General features: G+C 46.7%; 1 protein-coding gene across 2 annotated transcripts in view; it reads right to left on the reverse strand.

The window, feature by feature from the left end:
• PPARA (peroxisome proliferator activated receptor alpha) overlaps nt 1–19,398 on the reverse strand; it is a 62,851-nt gene that overhangs the window by 32,399 nt on the left and 11,054 nt on the right. For both annotated transcript variants that reach the window (XM_020977462.2, XM_078148127.1), the window contains exon 2: nt 273–519. In XM_020977462.2, coding sequence (XP_020833121.1) covers nt 273–480 — 208 coding nt within the window. In that variant the 5' untranslated portion in view covers nt 481–519. The remainder of the gene's footprint in view (nt 1–272; nt 520–19,398) is intronic.

Raw genomic sequence — 19,398 nt, forward strand, 5'->3', positions numbered from 1 at the left:
GCCCCTCCTAATTCCTGTGCCTTCGCTCTCTTAGTTATTTCCTATTTATCCTGCACACAACTTGCTTTATGGATCCTCTCCCCCATTAGAGTGTGAGCTCCTTGAGGGCAGGGACTGTCTTTTGCCTCTTTTTGTATTCCCAGAGCTTAGCACAGAGCCTGGAACACAGTAGATACTCAATAAGTGTTCATTGATTGATTTCCCCCACAGATGAAATGGTTTGGTCTGAAAACAAAAGTCTGACCCAACCTGCCAGAAAATAAAACACTGACCTGTAATGATGGAGCCGTCTGAGCCTGGACCACTTCCCAAACAGCGATACTCTGCAAAAGCAAAGGTGCCCGAGCTGTCATCGCCAATGGATGGAGAGATTTCCTGGATGCTCCCCATCTCTTGGAGAAACTCTTCTGAGAGTGGGCTTTCCAGATCATCATCACCGAAGGGAGAAAGGGGGCAGATCTGGCTCTCGGTGTCTACCATCTTGATAAGGCACAGCCGGTCCCCTTAAAGGTCTTTAAGCTGGAGGGAGGAAAGGAAAGGAAAAATCAGATCAAAATCAATTTACAAAGTCAGATACATTACGTGGCTAAAATGTCACTTGTCACTTGAGGCATAGCTGAATAGTAGAAAGTAAGACAACTTTTGATTCCCTATTAACAGGGAAACTCAATCTATCAGAATAATTATAATCATGATTATCATATTTCTATAGCTCATTCTATGTGCCAGGCACTGGGCTTGGGGCTTTACAAATATTATCTTATTTGATCCTCACAACAACCCTGGGAGGTAAGTACTGTTAGTATTCCCATTTTACAGTTGAGGAAACTGAGGCAGACAGAGGTTAAATGACTTGCCCAAAGTCCCACAGCTAGTGTCTGAGACTGGATTGGAACTCAGGTCTTCCTGACTCCAGGCCCAGTGCTCTGTGTACTCTGGCTCCTTCTGGCTGCCACAATCAGAAATTTTGGGAGCCCTAAGGGGTGAGGACCACTCATTGCATGCTGGAGTTTGGGACAGAGGAAAGCTGGGCATAGTCTGACATGCAGCCCAGGTCTGAGTAAAGCAGATTCAGAGCAAGGCCAGTTTGGATCTCATGCCCTAAAATTCTAAGGGCAAGGGTTCTTAACCTGGAGGGGGGTGCGAAGATGGAAAACCCCCGACACCTTTATTTTGATATAATTGGTTTGCTTTGTTATCCCAGGTATTTTATTTTGTGCATTTAAAAATGATTCAGAGAAGTCCACAGGCTTCACCTGCCCAACACAAGAAGGGTCAGAAGCCTTTGCTGTAGTGAAGTCAGCCCACAGAGGGCCAGAACCTCAAAAAACGAAATTAAGGACTCAAAGGGAAACCTTTGCAATGAAGAGGGGAAATGGGGGTGGGTGGGATCTGAAGGGACCAGTCAACATCTCAGAGAACTCATCCTGTGTCTCAGCTTTTAACTAGAAGTGTCCAGATGCTAGAAGCTAGGGCAGGAGACCAGCCATCTGATTGCCTGGGATTCTGAAAGACTGGGGAAGATCTGTGGGGTGGCATAGGCCTGGCCCAGGGCAGATGCCAAACTCTCAAAGAAGACACAGAAGAGAGTTGGACTGCGCCAAGCCAGAGAGCTTGACTTGCACCCCTGGGAAAATTCTGGAACAGATCGTGAAAGACTCCAGGAGTGAGTGTCTAGAAAGGACAAGTAGCCTGGCTTCACTGTGTTGGGGCCCTGCCAGGCAAACCTTCTTCTCTTTTATGATGTGATTACAAAGATTGTAGGATTTCAAGAATGCTGTAGATCTGCTGGTTCTAGATTTGACAAAGCCTCTAGTAAAGGACTCCATCTTATTCTTGTGGAAAAGATGGAGTGGTGTGGACTACAATGAGTTGAGTGACTGGGTAATTAATTAACAATCCCTCATCAGCTTGGCAAGAGGTCTCCAGTGGAGTGCCTCAGGGATCAGGGCTTGGCCTTGATGTTTAACATTTTTTATCAGTGACTTAGACCAAGGCAGAGACAGCATGCTCAGCAGATTTGCAGACCCACAGGTTCGAGAATGGCTAATACAGTGGATGATAAAGTGAGACTCCAAAAAGATCAGGCTGGAGCACTGGGCTAGATCCAATCAGAAGAAATTCAGTAGGGATCTATGTAAAGTGTCATACCTGGATTCAAACAGAAAGCCAATGGCACAAGAATAAAGCAGGGGAGGCAGTCTGTCTGAAAGCCACCTGGAGCTCTGAGTGAACTGTGACCTCAGCATGAGTCAGCAGCTTGACATGCTGGTCCCAAAGGTCATATAGCCTTGGACTTCATTAAGAGGGGCAGAGTGCCAGGGGTGGGGAGGGAGTGTCCTGCTGTTCTCTTCCTTGGTCAGACCCCATCAGAAGTATTAGCTTCAGTTCTGGGCACATTAGAAAAATAACACTGATAAGCTAGAGAGCATGGTCGGGGGAGCAACCAGGATGGGGAGGAACCTCCCATTCACGTCCTAAGAGCATCTGTCAAAGGAACTAAAGCTATTTAGCTTGGAGAAGACTGGGGATGGGGAGGGGGCAGGTGTGATAGCTGTGCGCAGGTATCAGGTGTCCAAAGGGCTGTTGTGTGTCCCAGGAGCCCTGCAGGGGAGTGCCAACGGGAGCTGTCCAGCATCAGAATGGGCTGCAGCTGGATAATCCCTTGCTGGGTGTGAGATGGGAAAGTGGATTGGCTGTTCAGTGCCCTTTCAGCTCTCCAAGTCTGGGGATTGGGGATCTATGATCTATGATCCCCAATTATCAAGAGAGTCTCCTTTCAAGGAGTCTTCAGCCTATGTGCAGTCAGATGGGGGTGCCACAGTGCACACAGCCCTAAGTCTGGGATTCAGGAAGACCTGAGTTCAAATTTGACCTCAGACACTTACTAGCTGTGGGATCCTGGGTGAATCACTTAACCACTACCTGCCTCAGTTTCCTCAATTGCAAAAAATGAGGATAATAGCTCCTACCTCCAATGGTTGTTGCGTGGATTGAAGGAGATATTAATAAAGTACTTAGCATGGTCCCTGGCACATAGTAGGCATTATTTAAATGCTTCTAGTATTATTAAGAAAATGTTTAATTTGTCAAGTTAATTAGGTTAAGAAACTATCATATATTAAATGTACTTTCTCGTGTAAGTACTTACTTCTAAATTCCCCTGTTAGATCTGTGGAATCATCTGAGAACTGAGCTGCTTACAGACACCTAGCAAGTTTTAGTCAGAATGATATTCCACAGGCTAGTTTTCATGTCCCATTGAAAAGGCAGAGAGACAAGTTAGCACGATGAAATTCATGGAGGGCACTTGGGCTTAGAACTAAAAGACTTGGCTGGCCTCGACCACTTCTTTGCTGTGTAACTGTGGGTGGGTCACCTTCCCCACTCTGAGCCTCAATTTCCTCGTCTGTCAAATGAAGTTATACTTGTAATTCCTACAGCAGAGGATCGTTATGAGAAAGGTGGTGTACAAATGAAAGTGCTAATGAAATCTCTGCCCTAGCTATGAATCTGACAGCCGCTTCAGCCACAGAGAACCCTTTACCTCTGTGTGCACAGTGTGGAAAGGGCTGCAGACTGGGACTTTTGCCCATGTTGAAGGAGGACAGGAAGGCACACACTGACCACGGCCATTCTGTGCTGTGTTAAAGCTCAGCTCAGGGTGGTTTTTGCACCCCCTTTCTCAGCCCCCAGCACTTCAGCCTGATGCCTGGCTATCAAATACACAAATTTGGGAAAAGAAATTCTGACCACAAGATGTGGTCAGAAGTGTTCTTCAAAAGCAACCACTGAGGCAAGGAAGAGGTTAAACAACTTGCCATCTCTAGCTTCCAGCAGCCAGTCATATATTTCAGCCCAATAAAAAGCTCCGGCCTGGGACTAAGGGCCATGCCATGCTATAGACAGGCTGTGTCCCACCCCCAGCCCCACCCAGTCCTCCTTCCCACTGCTGGAGGAACTTTGTCCCTAGGAGCCAGCGAGTAGGTGCTTGGAGTTTGTGGGACTCTGGGAGAGCCACCTTTCTGCTAACCTGCAGCTGTTCAAGCTGAGGAGGAAAAGTATCATCAAGAAGGGGCCTGGAGGACACTGGGCTGGAGTTTCCAGCTCACCATTTCTAAGAAGTTATGATTTGTTTTTGAAAACTGTCCTTTTTTTCCCCCCTCTTAGCTTGCGCTCAAAGACTATCTGCCTTTTTCTTTAAAGGTTTATTTTCAACTTAGGAAAGAGAGGTAAATAAAACCAAACCACAAAGTTAAGTCAGGAGATAATGTCTTGTACTTCAGTCATTGGCTTCCAAACAAACCATATAGCTAACTGGCTCTTTCCAGCTCCAGCTCCAGTAGACAACAGAAAGTTGACTTGGATAAGGAGATGAGTGAGATATGCCAGGAAGCTGCCTGGTCATCAAGCCTGGCATGGAAGCCATAAGAAGGGAGGCCAGGCTATCCCTGGGAGATGATGTGGAAAGACAGCAAAGGGTGCAAACCCCCCCCCCCAAATCTAGGGACCATGCTGCTACATCTGAGTGACTTAGGACCAGTTGGCTTCCCCAACTCTCATGGCAGTTAAGGGGTGCTACAGTGCCCAGAGAGCTGGCCCTGGCTTCAGGAAGACCTGAGTTCAAAACCATCTTCAGACCCTTACTAGCTGCAAGACCCTGGACAAGGCCTCTCTCTGCCTCACCTGTAAAATCACAATAGTCCCTACCTCCCAAGTTGTTGTGAGGATCAAAAGAGATATTCTTTGTAAAGTGCCTTATAAATGCTATTCAAGGGGCTAGGAATGCCTGGCTTGTCCACCTCCCAGGACTTTGGTGTGCTTTCAGTACAATAACGTACGTACAGTATGCCTTGTAAACTAAAACTCAACGAGGCCACCTCCTCCTTTTTCCCATTGCATGCAGTCTGTGCCACTCAACTCTGCCTGGAAATCCCAGGGCCAGTCCCTATGTGTGTTTTACACTTGTGGAGCAGAGAGGCACATCGCTAGTGAAGGCCAGTGCCCTGTGTGGAAAGCCCGGTCTTCAGACTCCTCAGCCAGGTTGTCTCTGGGGGCTGCCTGGGTAGCAAAAGTACTGGGAGGGAAGTCCCCTTTCACTTGCAACAATGATGCTAGTGAGAGATCAGGGAGACCCAGGCATCCGCAGGCTCTGCCCTGATTTCTGTCACGAGGCTTCCTCTACGCCTCCATAGCACCATCCTATGACTACACCACCCCTCTGGTTGTGTTTCCTTAGGGAGCCGTAAGCAGCTCCCTGACAGACGTTCCTGTTCTCATGCCCAGCGACACAAGAGCATGCAGAGCCAGCCAGCTGTCAGTATCTGTAACTCAATGAAACTTGGGCCCTAGTCATAGGACCCTGACCCACGAACCCTCACAGCCTCTTGTGCTGGAAGGATGTGAAGGAGAATTGGGACCTTGACCCAGCCGAGCGCTCTCCAAGGACTCTTCAGAACTGTTCATCTCTTCAGTCTCAAACCACCCCCTCCCACCCCGCACTACCCCAGCAGGTACCCTGGACTATTTTACAGAAGTCACTGAGGTTATGCGTCCCCTACTCCCTCAGTATCTCTTTCAAACTTGACAGTCAAACACATTGTCTTTCTTGCCTGTGCCCAAAGCCCTGGTGCCCCACACTCCTCTCCTCACTATGAGCAGTCCAGTTCACTGTGACCTGGACTCCATCCTCTACCTCTTCTTCCAGGATCTTGTTCCAGCAGTCAGCCCCATCCTCTTTTCGGGGAGCTTCCTGTTTGTAAATATGGCCACATGGTCCTAATGAAAAAAAAGCCATCCCTTGTCCCTCTGGGCTCCATCCACCGGTTGCTCAAATTCTCTTCTCTCCATGACCCAACCTCTTAAAAAAATCATCTTCACCTAGTATCTTTATCTCACTCCTCCATCCTTTCATTAGCCCCTTAAAATCTGGTTTCATTCCTGTCTATTTTACAAAACCATTCTCAAAGGTCAGTAATGACTTCTTAATGGCCAAATCCAAGTGCTTTCTCTTGGGTTCCCCCCTTCTCCTCCACCTGGCTATCTCTACAACTACACAGCAGGTGACCCCCCCACCCAGTCCCATCCTGGACACTCCAACCTCCACTGGCTCCAGAAACATCCCACCCTCCTGCTTCTTGCTTTCCTTCTTCCCCTTCTCTGGGTCCTCATTTTCCCCCATACCACATAAGGTAAGGACTTCCCCAGGTTCTGCCCCAGCCTCTTTCTCTTGAAACTCTCTTGCTAATCCCATTTACTGCTTTAGCTTCAATGGTCACTTCATCAGAAGTCTCCCAGAGCTAGGTCTGCCCTGTCTTTGAACTGAAGACCCCCATCTCTTACTGCCCAGAAGACCTCCAGGTCACAATGGCCCCCCAGTGGGCCAGTCCCTTTTCCCAAAACAGGCTTGTTTGCTTTTCCTTTCTGTCAAAGCTTCACCAAATGATTCATTCTCTTGGGTTTTGAAAGCAGGATGGGGAGGTGATACAGAAGGAAGCATTGACTTGTTAGTAAATCCTGTTGCTTTTATCTTCAAATGGTCCCTCCCCTCCCCTGCTTCTGGCCCCATGGCCACCACTTTCTGACACCCTGACTACCCGTCTCTTCTCTTTTCCTCTCCAGTCTATCCTTAAGACCAATGCTGAGCTAATCTTCTTTATGGGTAGAACCAGTCACATAGTCAGAACTCACCAAAGACTCCATATTTCTTTCTAAATAAAGTAAAACTCCTTAACTTGGACATTCAGGGACCTCTAAAATCTGGCCCCATCTTACCTTTTCTGTTGTCTTGTAAGACTCCCTTTCATATGAGCTCTAGCCAGACCTGGACTGGCCTCCTTCCCCTCCCCTGCACCATACCCGGGTACCACTTTTTTTTCTTACCAGCTCCACATTTTTTCTTTGCTCATACTCTCTCCTTACATAAAGTGCCTTCTTGCACATTTTTTTTTTCCTATCACTTCCCACCCCTCCCTTACCATTTCCTTCATCCAGCCTTCCTGGTACCATTGGCAGGGCCTCTCCACCCTTGCCATCCCCATCAGACTTTGTATTGTGCCCTCCCTGCCCTCTTCTGCCTCCTCTCCTAATTATTTTTGCTGGTGCCTTATCTAAACTCAGCTCAGTGCTAACAGGTCGAGCACCTGCAGGGAATGAACCCCCACAGGAGGCCGCTAAGGAACCATATTCTTTGCAGGAAGCATTTGTTGATACAAATGATGCTAGTGAGGGTCGATACAGGGTTGATAACAAAGTAGAGAACCAAGACCCAGGAAGAAGAGACAGTAGTACTAGGATTTCAGATTGCAGCTTGCAATGTCATTAGAGCCTTAAAATGAGAAGCCTGCACCTTCCCAGAGGTCCCAGTCCTTCCCTCCAAGTCGGTGACAACCACTGGCCTCAATCAAAAGCTCTTATGGGTTCGAAGTCTGAGGACCCAGGGTCACGTGAGTCTGACCAGGCCTCTTCTTGAAACCTCGCCTACCACCCAGGCTACCTTGTGCAACGTGAGTGGGGGCTAGTGCTCTCTGTGGAGAGAAGGGGGGGACTCTTCCCCACCAAACCCTGCCTTAAGCCCCTTCTTCTCCATTCCCAGCCCAGGGTGACCTGGACACCCCCATGGTCTGGAGAGGCCCACTTCAATCACAACCATCCTCCACCCTCCCCCCTCCCCCGCCTCAGTGCTTTTTTTGCTGGTACTGTTTCTCCCTCGTGAAACCATACCTATCTTTCAAGGGCCAGTTCAAACGCTACTCTTCTCTGTGATTTTCTGGATGCCCCCAGACAGACAGGAGTTGTTCCACCTTAGAATACCTGCCTGGGGGAGTCTAGCCAAGTTCAATTTCCCACATAATGATTAGCATGCTAACGAAGCTACTCCAAGCAAGGGGAGAATCACCAAATCCCAACTTTAGGGTTGGGTACTAGCTTCAAGTCAGCTCTCCGTGAGTCCAATACCCTGGGCTAGCCTCTGGGGAGACAGAAAGGAAAACACGCATTTTCTCTAAAGAAATAAAAACCAAGCTAGTGCCTAGAGAGCACAGTAGCAATATTTAATTATTTCATCAACAGTCGTGAGCAGCTCTGCTGGGAATCTGCAAACAGAGAGATACACTTGGCAGAGGCACAAGTCCATGGCTGTGGTTGAGAACAGAAAGGATACCTGCATAAATAGTATTTGGGGCTTTTATCTTTGAAATGAAAACCAAATCCTCCCTTCTCCTTCCAAAGAGCATGCAGACACAACACAGCCCCTTTCACAGAGCTGATTGATGTATTTATGGCCTTCATTCTCAATGTAGCTGTTTCTCAGCTCTCTTTATCTGGGCATCATTTTAAACAATAATCTTACCTTAATTCACTTTCATGTCAGAAAAGTCAAATAAGAAAAATGGGGAGTTTCAGAAGCTGCCCTGTCCATTGTTAATGAGTTGGAGGCAGGCCTCAGCTGCAACAAGGCTTGAATGTACTGCCCCAAAACTGGATTCTGTGTGTACAGAAGGCACAAAGAGAGAGCAAGTGGGGGTAAAGTTGAAGCTTTTACTAGATAGAGATTACAGAGAAGGGACCAGAGGGACAATGACCTTGCCGGTTATATAACTCAATATGACACGCAATTCTCAAAGGTAATTTGCCAGGAGAAAACGATCTGGATTGTTTTGTTGACATCTGTTGAAGGATTCCATCCACTGCAGATACGGAGAATAGGGAAATATGCCCAGGCTTATTCCTTACCACTTCTCTTGGGGCAGGGGGGAGGAGCTGGTAACTGCAACATCCAAACCCCCAGGAGTGTTCTCGATCAGTCAGCCTCAGCCTCAGCCTCATCCACAAAGAGGACATGCCAGGCTTGGGCAATTGTCCTGTGGAAATCCTAATCCACTGCCCATGGCACTCTCTGGCCTTCTCTCTTTGCTAGAGGAAGCCTCTCCAAGCCATAGGAAGCCTCTCCAAGCCAATCTGGTCTAACTTGTTACTGAATGAATTCATTCTGGTTTGCAGCAATCACAAGTTTCTAAAGTGTTGGTAACTCTGCCTCGTCTGGCCCCTCAGTTATTCAGGGGTAGAATTTGACCAAGAATTGACATCAGTGGGTCAAAGTATTCACCTTCTCTTCTGTACCGCTGGGGCACTTAGCCCACTTTGATGTGGTGGTACTTCTGCTCAGTCCCACAGAGATGCCCTGGAGCACCTGAGCACTCACACTTGCTAGCTCTTTAACTCCGGCTGCTGCCTTGACCTTGGACGCTGGTGGGGGGGGGCGGCGGGAAAGGGAGCGGCTCTCTACCATCTCTCACTTCACTATTCTTTCTAGCCATCATAAAGAAGAGTTCTCGTATCCGATGTACCTCGGGGAAAGGCTTTGTTCCCATCTGTAGCATTTTTTCCAAGCACCCTCTCCTCCTGGGCTGTGGCCACACTGACGCTATTTTTTTTTTTTTGTAAGGCAATAGGAGTTAAGTGAACTTGCCCGGGGTCACACAGCTAGTAAGTATCAAGCATCTGAGGCCACATTTGAACTCAAGTCCTCCTGACTCCAAGGCTGGAACTCTATCCCCTGCGCCACCTAGCTGCCCAACGCTATTCTTACCGGACTTTTTGTATCCATCCCCGGTTACATGCTTTTGCTTTCATTTCCTATGTAGGTTCATTTCAAATTTGTTGGTTAGCGAGCTCCCTGCACATCAATTTTCTCAGCACTGACCCCCTCTTTTTCTCCCTGATTAGAATAAATCAATTAATTGAAAAGCTTACTGTGACTTAGGGCCTAGGCATTGTGTTAGGTGATGAGGATTTCCTTCCCTCAAGGAGTTCAGTCTAAGAGGGTACCTGGGCATTTCTAGAATTTCAGTCTCAAATCACCCAGTGCTCTTGGCCTGCCTGGCCTTTAAGCATCTCAGGAGGTAGGATCCCACCTGTTCTATATCTGGACTTTGAAGTCTGCTCTCTTAAAATGTAGGATTCAAGTCAGTCTATACCCAACACTTCCCTCCTTGCCTGTCATGAACTCTAAGAAGGCGTGGTCCCTGACTCCCAAGGTATCCCCCGTTTCCACTTCAGTGTAATTGTGGTAACAAAATCAAGTCTTAAAGGGCCAATCACATCTTCTCTGTCAGACTACACTGTGGCAGATTCAGAGGAAACAATGAAACACCATCTACTCAGGCTTTACCCATTCACATAACTGGAGAATCAATGAAGTGGGGAAATGTCATTAGTAGAAAGGCATGTGATCACCTGAAGGGGCTGTATTAAAGAGTGAGGGATTGGTTACAGACATAACAACGTTGATAGATATGCACAGAACAAACCTGCATTTAGAAGGCTCCTTCATGGGAGAAATTCCTTGCAAACGTCTCAAGACATGAGCTTCGTGATATTCTATATCTCCATGACAGGCATTTTTGCACATGTCTTGCCTACCTTCCACCAGACAACTCCTTCCTTGAAGACAGAAAAACCTGGCTTCTTTTACTTTGTGGTCCTGGCACCTAGGATAGGCCATTATTGAAGCAGGCATTGAAGAAACGTCTGTTGCCCTGAACTAAGTTTATAATATGGGGTTGCAGGGTAGTGGAAACCCTGGATCTGAGCCTAGGCCCCCTCTGCCAAATCTAGACCCTTCCCACTACACTATGCTAATGCTCGTGTTTTTCTGAAACACATAAGCTTGTTATAATGGAGAGGCAGAGAAGACATAATAAGAAAAAAATCAAGGGGACTGAAAGGGAGCAGAGTTCAGGAAGTAAACAAACAAATATATGAAAGCTACAGGAAGCCCAAAACAAACACGGGAGATGTTTGTTCAAATCATGCCACACAGCAGCAAAATGAAATATTCAGGCTAAACTGAGTGCACCTCCTCTAGTTTGAATGTTTCTGGCTGTTAGATGGACAATTTGAGGTTTAACTGATGTAGAAAAAGAGTCTCCCTTACCTTTATCTTAAACCTATTCCATGGCCAACCGAGTCAACAGAAGTTCATGGAAGAATGCCACGAATCAGTCCCTTCTGGCCAGTAACCTCTTTTGTAAAGTTTCATGAAAGTTCTATCATTGTAAGAATTCAAAAAGATTTTTTCCCCCTTTTTTGTTTTTCAACCTTTTCTCCTTTGCTTTCTCCTTGAGTATTTACATGGAGTCATTGGTATAATATTTTACTCAAGCAGACAAGCTTTGAATCAGTTTTCCCTTGACCAGAACCAAACAGAGAGTGGCCAAAGGGCAGGTTCGACAGGGCAGTGGCTCCAGAATGACATAGCTTGACTGCCCATTCAGCTCCCATTCTAAGTTTAAAAACTCAGAGCGTCAGGGCTCTGGGTATTGAGACCAACTTGGTGGGGGAGGGGGCTCTGAGACCAGTATGAAGGTTAATTATTAAGCATTTGTGCATCCCATCATCTACAGTAAATTTGTGGGCTGTTCATCAAAAATCTTTCAAGGCTGGTTAATATTGTTACACCCATGGCCCAAGTGATTAAAATTAAGGCACAGAGATGGATAGCATGAGGGGATTGCATTTGAGGGGCCCCAAAGTCCCTTCCAAGGATAAATCTGTGGTCCTGGGAACTGTCTGGGCCTTAGTTTCTTCATTTGTCAAGCAATGGCTTTGAAATGGACTAGATGAGAGGCAGAGCCATGTAGTATATAAAGCACCAGGCCTTCAAGGAAGACTTACATTTGAATCCTAACTTAGACACTGTGACCTGGGGTGAGTCATTCTAGACTTCATTTTCCTTATTTGTAAAATGGAGAAAATAAACAATGACTGCCCTCTAAAGTTCCTCTCAACTCTAAGGCTATAATCCTATGTTTTCAGAAAGCCTATGCCTACATGTCTTTGGTAGGATAAACATTAGACAACTACAGGAAATAACCTGATTGAAATTGTGAACATTTTGTCATTGCTCAGAAATAAATGGCACACACTGTAAGTTTCTTTGGCTTTAAACTCTTTCTCTTTCTGGTGCCTCTTGGGCAGCATGACTCTAGCCTAGTGACTTCTGTAATTCACATCAAAATGACCTCCTGTGCCAGGATAGAGACAATTAATTTTAACATCCTGATGCTGCAGCTGCCCTCATAGGTGACTTCACAAAAAGAAGGCAGCTCAAAGCTCAAGGATGGGGGTTGTGTTATCTCTGCCCACCCCCCACCTCCTCCTCAAATGACTGGGCCTCAGGCTACAGCCCCATCCATCCCAGGAGAGTAGAAGCCCCTTGAGGGCACAGGGACCACTGTGGGTTTGTTTTCTTTGGCTCAGTACCAAGCCCAATGCCTTGTACACACCTAGGAGATATTAGTAAGTAGAAAATGACATTCAATAACAATCTTTGCCAACTGGACAAATGAGGACTGCTGAGGGAGACTTGGATCCTGGGCCACAGAAGCTTCCCCTGAACTGGCCCCAAGCCAGCAGGCAGAAAGGAGATGTCAGAGGGAAAGGGAGAGGGGGATGCCTCGTCCTTTCCCTTCTCTGAAGGAAGAGCAAGCACTAGTGGACAAGTTCTAGGCTAGTTTGCCAACAGGACGGTTGGTGAGCCCTTAGCAAGGGATGCGATTTCAAACCACGCTGCTTCATTGGTGCCAAGCAAGGCACGATAGAGCAAGTGCTGGATCTGGGGACAGAGGACCTCTGTGCAAATCCTGGCCTTACCATCAACTCCCTGCCTCTTCCTGAGCAGCTATTTTCCTTCTCAATATCTCAGTTTTCTCATCTACAAAATTAGAGGATTGGACTGGATGGCCTCCCAGGCCAAAGTCAACAAGGCAGGAGGGTTACAGTGCAGTGGCCCCAGGGCCCTGGCTTGGTTCTGGGCTGACTTAGTTAAAGGTGTATCCAATCTACAGATGAAAGATGGAAGGGGAAGTTAACACCATGGATGACTGTCAGGATCCAGGAGGGCTTGAATATGGTATTTTTATGGTATTTGAGGTTTTGTTGCTGTGATGGTGGACCTTACAGAAGTGGTCTGCCATTCCCTTCTCCAGTGAGTTAAGGCAAACAGAAGTCAAGTAACTTGCCCAGGGTCACACAGCTTGTAAGTGTGTGAGGCTGGATTTGAACTCAGATCTCCTGACTCCAGATCCAGCACTCTATCCACAGCGCCACCTAGCTGCCTCCTACTTTAGGTTTATAAAACACCTCACTTCTTTTAACCTGTCAACAATCCTGAAAGGGAGTTCTATTATGATCCTCATTTTTACAGATGAGGAAACTGAGGCAGGCAGCAGCAAAGTGCCCTGCCCAGGGTTACACTACTAAGGAGGGTCTAAGGTTGGATTTGAACTCAGGTCTTCTTGAGTTTGGGTTAGGGCTCTATCCTTCCTCTTCTTAGGCTCAGTCCCTGGGCTGAATCAAACAAGATGAAATTCAATAAGGATAAATGTAAAGCCTCATACTTATGTTCAAAAGTCCTGGATGGAGGAGGCCTGGTTCAATACCTGCTTGTCTGGAAAAAGATCTGGGGGTTTTAGTGGATTGCAAGCTAGATGGAGGCTGATGGGACCTGGGGCTGCACAACTTCCAGGAACAGGGGAGAGTCCCATTGTCCTCTGCCCTCGTTGGGCCTCACCGGGATCACTGTGCCTTGTACGCACCACAATTCAAGCTAAAAAACAGTGCAAGGGAAGGAAGGGGTGATGGCACAAGGTCTTAAGTGCACGCCATATGGAGATCCATCAGAGGACCTGGTGATGCCAAACCTGGGGAAGGGAAGCTCAGGAGGGACAGCATTGTAGGCTGTAGGGAATTGAGGACCTATGGCCAGGCCCTGTCCTAGGAGTTGGGATTGAAATGGGACCATGCTAAGGGTTTATACATTTGGAAATAATTCCTCAGTAATAAATGTTTGCGAAACAACAGAATCATGAAAGTGAGGCTCAGGGGGCCAACAGGCCCAGTCAAATCTCACAAATTCATGGTAAATGGTGGGTGTTTCCTATTCTTTTTTCCCCTAAATCTTAGAAGGGAAAGAAATAACATCCTTAGCAGTGGCAGAGAGTGGAAGGTCTGCTCTTTCTCCAAGGACATCGTCAACCAGCTAGTAGAAAATGAAGTAGGAAAATGAGTCTGGTAGCAGAATCCTTGGAGCTGCCTGATGAAAGGGCAGCATCTACACATCAGGCTAAGCAATGAGAGAGGCCCACCACCATCCCCTGTAAACTCGAGAAACCTGATGGAAGATCCCTCAAAGCACCAGAAACAAGCCTGCCCAGCTCTATGCTTCTCCAGGCAGCAAAAGGGTGCAGAGCTGGTCAGCTGACCTGCCATGTCTTTTTAGCCAGCTCCTACAACTTCCTCTTCTGCCTTTGGCAATTCTCAACTCAACAACTTTAATAACAGACTTTGTTAATCTATAAAGCAATCTGCAGCCCTCTTAGGTTCCATAGTCTAGGAAAGAACAACAGTCTGCTTGCAATTTTGGTCAAGATTTAACAGTAGGGAGGGAATGCAGGTATTTGCTGAGTTATGGATTCCCAGATTAGAGCCAGCTCTCTGATGAGCATGGCCACTTGCAAACTAATTTCTTTGTCCTTCTTCACCCATTTGCCAGGCCCCTCCTCTTCTCTTCCTTCTTCTCCCCAGGAACTGAGCAGACCTTGGCCAAAGAAACCACTTCGTGGTCAGCATGAAGAACTGATTGACCCAGTCCTAGTATGCCTGCTGGCCAGTGAAAAGCTAACACCAGCATTAAAGTCTGAACAATAAATAATGAGGTGAGGACTAGGCAAAATCTTTCAGAAGGAGAAGCCATAAAGATGGACCACAGGTGCATCAGGGCTCTAGAGACCACAGCAAAGAGGTAATGCTACCAGATCAGAGCTTTAGATGTACATTTCTCCAGAATAAAAGGTTTACAAGTAATTCTGGGTAAGAGACTCCTGTTATACCCAAGCAGGGCTGACATCAGTTGTCAATCCTCAATGTGCCTGTCCTGTGCCTAGTGGAGTTGCAAGTGTCTCTTCCCTACTACGTCCTTTCTTCTCCCCTGGGAGTTTGTCTAAATGCCCAATTGCTTCTTTTCCTCTTTCCCCATACTTTTAACTGAGCTAATTAGAACTCTGCCACTCTCCCAAGCTTTCCTTCCTCCTGTCTTCCTTCTGATTCTTGCCCAGTTAATTCAGAAAAGCCCATTTTTATGTTATCTGTAAGGCAAAGAACAAAGAACAAAAATCTTCTGATTATGAGGAGAAATCAATGTCATTATCCTCTAGTGCAAAGCCCTTCAAAGTGCCGATGAGGCCCCTTCAGCATTTCTACAATAGTTTACAGCCACTGCTTTGCTTTCCCTCAGCATTCAAGTTAAATAAAATATGATTTATCTTCAATTCGATTGTTTTCTCTTGTAATCCTAGTCGATGCAATGACTTTCCCCCTATTTTTCATTACAAACATACTGGACAGGAAGTTCTTGATTGAGCCAGAGTTCTTGGTCACCTACACCCATTTAGAGCAGTATAGAAGCACACCAATGAACTCAGTCAGCCTGCTTCCTGCTGTCTTTCCCATCAAGTTTCTCTTGGGCTCTCAGCCCTGGTCAGGCTCATAAAACCCCTTTCTCTAGAGTCTCACAGATCTAGAACAGCAGCCTGGAACATCAGCCAGCTCTTGTCCACTGGCTCAGATATTAGAGAAGGGAGTGATGGAAGGAGGGAAGGGGGAAAAGAGCACTTGGTGATTTCAGAAATTACCGAGATTGGATTTCTAATCTGGCTTGGAAGACAGTTCAAAAATGGATTTTCAGAATGTTTTAGGGGAAAATGACTACTTTGAAATAAAATGCTCATTTGGATGCATGTCTGCTTGGTTTTTTAATCAGCCATTCAGGTTGTGGAATTTCTTACTCAAGCCTTAAAGGTCTGGCAAAAAGGAAAAAGAAATATTGAATGACATTCTCCGTAGACCACTACAAGGCAGAATGAATGAGCTGTAGATTCAAAGGAAACACTGAATTTGCGGGGTGTCAGGCTCCCTGAACTTGGCACCATCATGCGAGTACAAATTGCATTTCAGAGGCATCCCTGCCTTGTCTTATCCTGGGCACAAGTTTGGAGGATCCCAAAGCCAGAGCTGGCAAGGAACTTGGTACCTTAGAGGCCCTTGAATCCAACCCCCTCCTTTTACAGGGGAGGAAACTGAGGTGCATAGATGGGAAGGGACCTACCCGCAGTAACGCAGGTGCTAAGTGAGAGACAGGGTTGTTCGTGCAAGCCTGATAAAATACAAAGCACTTCAAAATGCGCCAAGAGAATTCCCTGGTTTCTATGTCCCAAGAAGATGCCAGGGGCCTCAGTCTCTGCAACGATACCTGTCAAAGCTTACCCACAGAAATTTCTCTATGCTGTTAGCTAACAGAGTTCCTTTTGCTTCTGATTTTCTGAAAAATTTTTTAGAGAAAAAAGGGCAGGGATAACAAAAAAGATGATTAATTGGCACAGTGAACCCTGGTGCCAGAGCAGAGAACATAGTTGTAAATAGCTACTGGCATGACCATTTTTACCCAAAGCCCAAAGTTGCCTCAGTTTCCTCCTCCGGAAAATGAGGAGAACAATATCACCTCTCAGGACTGTTGTGAGAATCATAGGAGATAATAATTTCTAAGGGCTTTGTACGGTGCCTGGCACAAAGTAAGTCTATGTAAGTGTTAGTTGTTGTGGTTAATATTATTTTTGCTAGCTGTCTATCCATTTCTGACTGTTTAGGGAGTATGTAGCTGAGACTCTACCTGTCCAGCTGGATGGCAGGTCCTCAATCACGAACAGAAGCTCTTGTGCATACAATCCCTAGAGGAATATGGAATACCAGCATGTATTTCCCAAGCATGTAACCTGCCTGAAGGGGGGAGGTGGGTCTAGGCTTTGGCTCCGCAGTAAGAGCAACCAGCTCCTCTCTAGGGAGGATGAAGCCCACCGTCCAAATAACTAACTGTGGAAGGCAAGCACACCTCCTAATGTCCTTCAATAGAGTCCTTGCATTTTATGGAAACCACACCTAGGAATTAGTTGCTAATACAGGGAGCTATTCATTAGTCAGAAGGTGGCTACCTCAGTTTCTGCAGTTTCCCCTTTTGCCCTTCTCCAGGCAGTCAACTTGAACGCTTGTAGGGGAGTTAACTGTAGAAGGTATTCATGCGAAATCTACTGAAATGAGCACTTTTAAAAATAGCTCTGGCTGGCTGCAGCCACAGATGGTTTGGGGAAGGGTAGGTTCTTTCTGGAGTTGTAGGGGCTGGACCAGCTGGCTCAGGTGTTTGAAGCCCTGGCTGCTAGGCCAGTCTCTGTGCAGATGCATTGACTATGGCTCCATGTACCAAAAAATCCTCCAGCCCAGACTTTGCACTCTCAGACCAGCTAGCCAGGCACTTCAGGCTGGGCCAGGGCACTTCAGGGGCTTTCAAGGTTTAAGGATACAATGGAGGACAATGATGCCCCATCCCTGGATGCCCCTGTCAGAGGCTGAAGGGGCAAGGGCAAGGCCCAGGAGTCATTCACTGCTCTGCCATCTCTATTCCTCAAGATACTGAAGGAGAGAAGGCTGGACAAGCACTCCCAGACAACGTTAAGTGTGTTCAAACAGTCCTTTTTGGTCCATGGTTTAAGCAACTCAGTTGTTGTTTTTCCTTTGCTCCTTTGCATTACCTAGAACCATAGCCAAAGTGCTCCCAGAGCACTGGAAGAGCATTGCCAGGGCTTGGTCCAGCACCTTGGAGAGCCAGCAAAAGCTGGTGTGGGCAAACGGGGGCCAACAGGGTGGGTGCTGCCAGCTCTGGCCAGTGAGCTCTACAGACACCAAACCAGCACTTCTCAAACAGGCTAGAGAAAGAGAGACAGAAAGTGAGAAGGAAGAGAGGGGAAAGGAGAGACACAGAGAGAGAGAGAGAGAGAGAGAGAGAGACAGACAGACAGACAGACAGACAGAAAGAAGGAGGCAGAGAGAGAGAGAGAGAGAGAGAGAGAGAGAGAGAGAGGAGGGAGGGAGGGAGGGAGGGAGGGAGAGAGAGAGAGAGAGAGAGAGAGAGAGAGAGAGAGAGAGAGAGAGAGAGAGGGACAGGGAGAGAAGGGAACAGAGAGTAGGAGAGAGGAAGAGAGAGAGAAGGGGGCAGAGAGAAGGAGAGATAAAAAGAGAGAGACAGAGAGGAAGAAAAAGGGGCAGAGACAGGGAGAGAGGAAGAGAGAGAGAAAAGGGCAGAGAAGGGGAGAGATAAAGAGAGGGAGACAGAGAGACAGAGGCAGAGACACACAGAGAGAGACAGGAAGGGGGGGCAGAGAGAGGGAGAGACCTTTAAGGTCTACGAAGCATTCTTCAAGGGAAGTGATAACCACTGTGACCCTGCATGGGTCTGTGGAGCATAACTCGTGTCTGAGTTATGCAAATGAATCAAACCTCAGTTCAAATTTTGACAGACATGATGTTGCCAAATGGGAAAATGTCACAGCATACCAGTATTTCCCAGGGCACCTGGAATAGCTCCATCATTATATTGTTATGAACAAGATGGGGAAATGTAGGCTAAACAAAAACAAAACTACTCAGAATGACCAAAAGTGTGGTCATTAAAACATCAAGGCCACCCTGGAAGGTGTCCAGTGGATGCCCAAGGACCTGGCCTTGCCTCTATACTATGCAATATTATCATCATTTGGGAAGAACACCGGATTTGGAGTCAAGAGAATCTGGATTCAAATCCTGGCTCTTCCACTTACTGCCTCTGTGTGACCTTGGGCAACTCCCTCACCCTCTCTGGGCCTCAGTTTCCTCCTTTGTAAAAGGAGAAGATTGAAATAGACAGCTTCTCAAGTTCCTTGATATTTAGAACTTAGTACTAAGATACGAAGTACTGAAATGCCAGCTATTATTGTTGTTATTATTGTTGTTGGTATTGTATTGTTATGCTGTTGTTATATTTGGCCATGGCCTGCCTTTTCATTCATTCATTCAAAAAACCAGTAACAAAAATGAAAGGATTCTACATAAAGATAAGAAGGCCAGGAAGGAGAAAGCTGAGGTGGTACAGGCAGGACCACTCCAGACCTGCATTAATTGATTAAGAAGCAGCATCAATGGATAAGACAGTTGCTCCTATTGGGTGACACGTCATTCTGTGGGTTTTTTTTATTTTGAGTCCCCCTTTCCCAGCTTCTCTCTCACCCATTGAGAAGACAGGCAATATGATCCCCATTATATATGTGAAGTCATGCAAAACTGATTTCTATATTAGCCATGTTGCAAAAAAAAGCAAGAAAAAATAAAGAAAGTAAAAACAATCAGTGTGCATCTGCGCCCAGCGTCTATTTGTTCTCTTTCTGGAGGTGGAGAGCATTTTGCATCAGGGATACTTTGGAATTGTCTAGGATCATTGTATTGATTAGAGCAGCTAAGTCTTTCACAGTTGCGTAC

The sequence above is a fragment of the Phascolarctos cinereus genome, unplaced genomic scaffold (assembly GCF_003287225.1).
Source record: "Phascolarctos cinereus isolate Bilbo 61053 unplaced genomic scaffold, phaCin_HiC Scaffold_1;HRSCAF=81, whole genome shotgun sequence".
NCBI classification, from domain to species: domain Eukaryota; kingdom Metazoa; phylum Chordata; class Mammalia; order Diprotodontia; family Phascolarctidae; genus Phascolarctos; species Phascolarctos cinereus.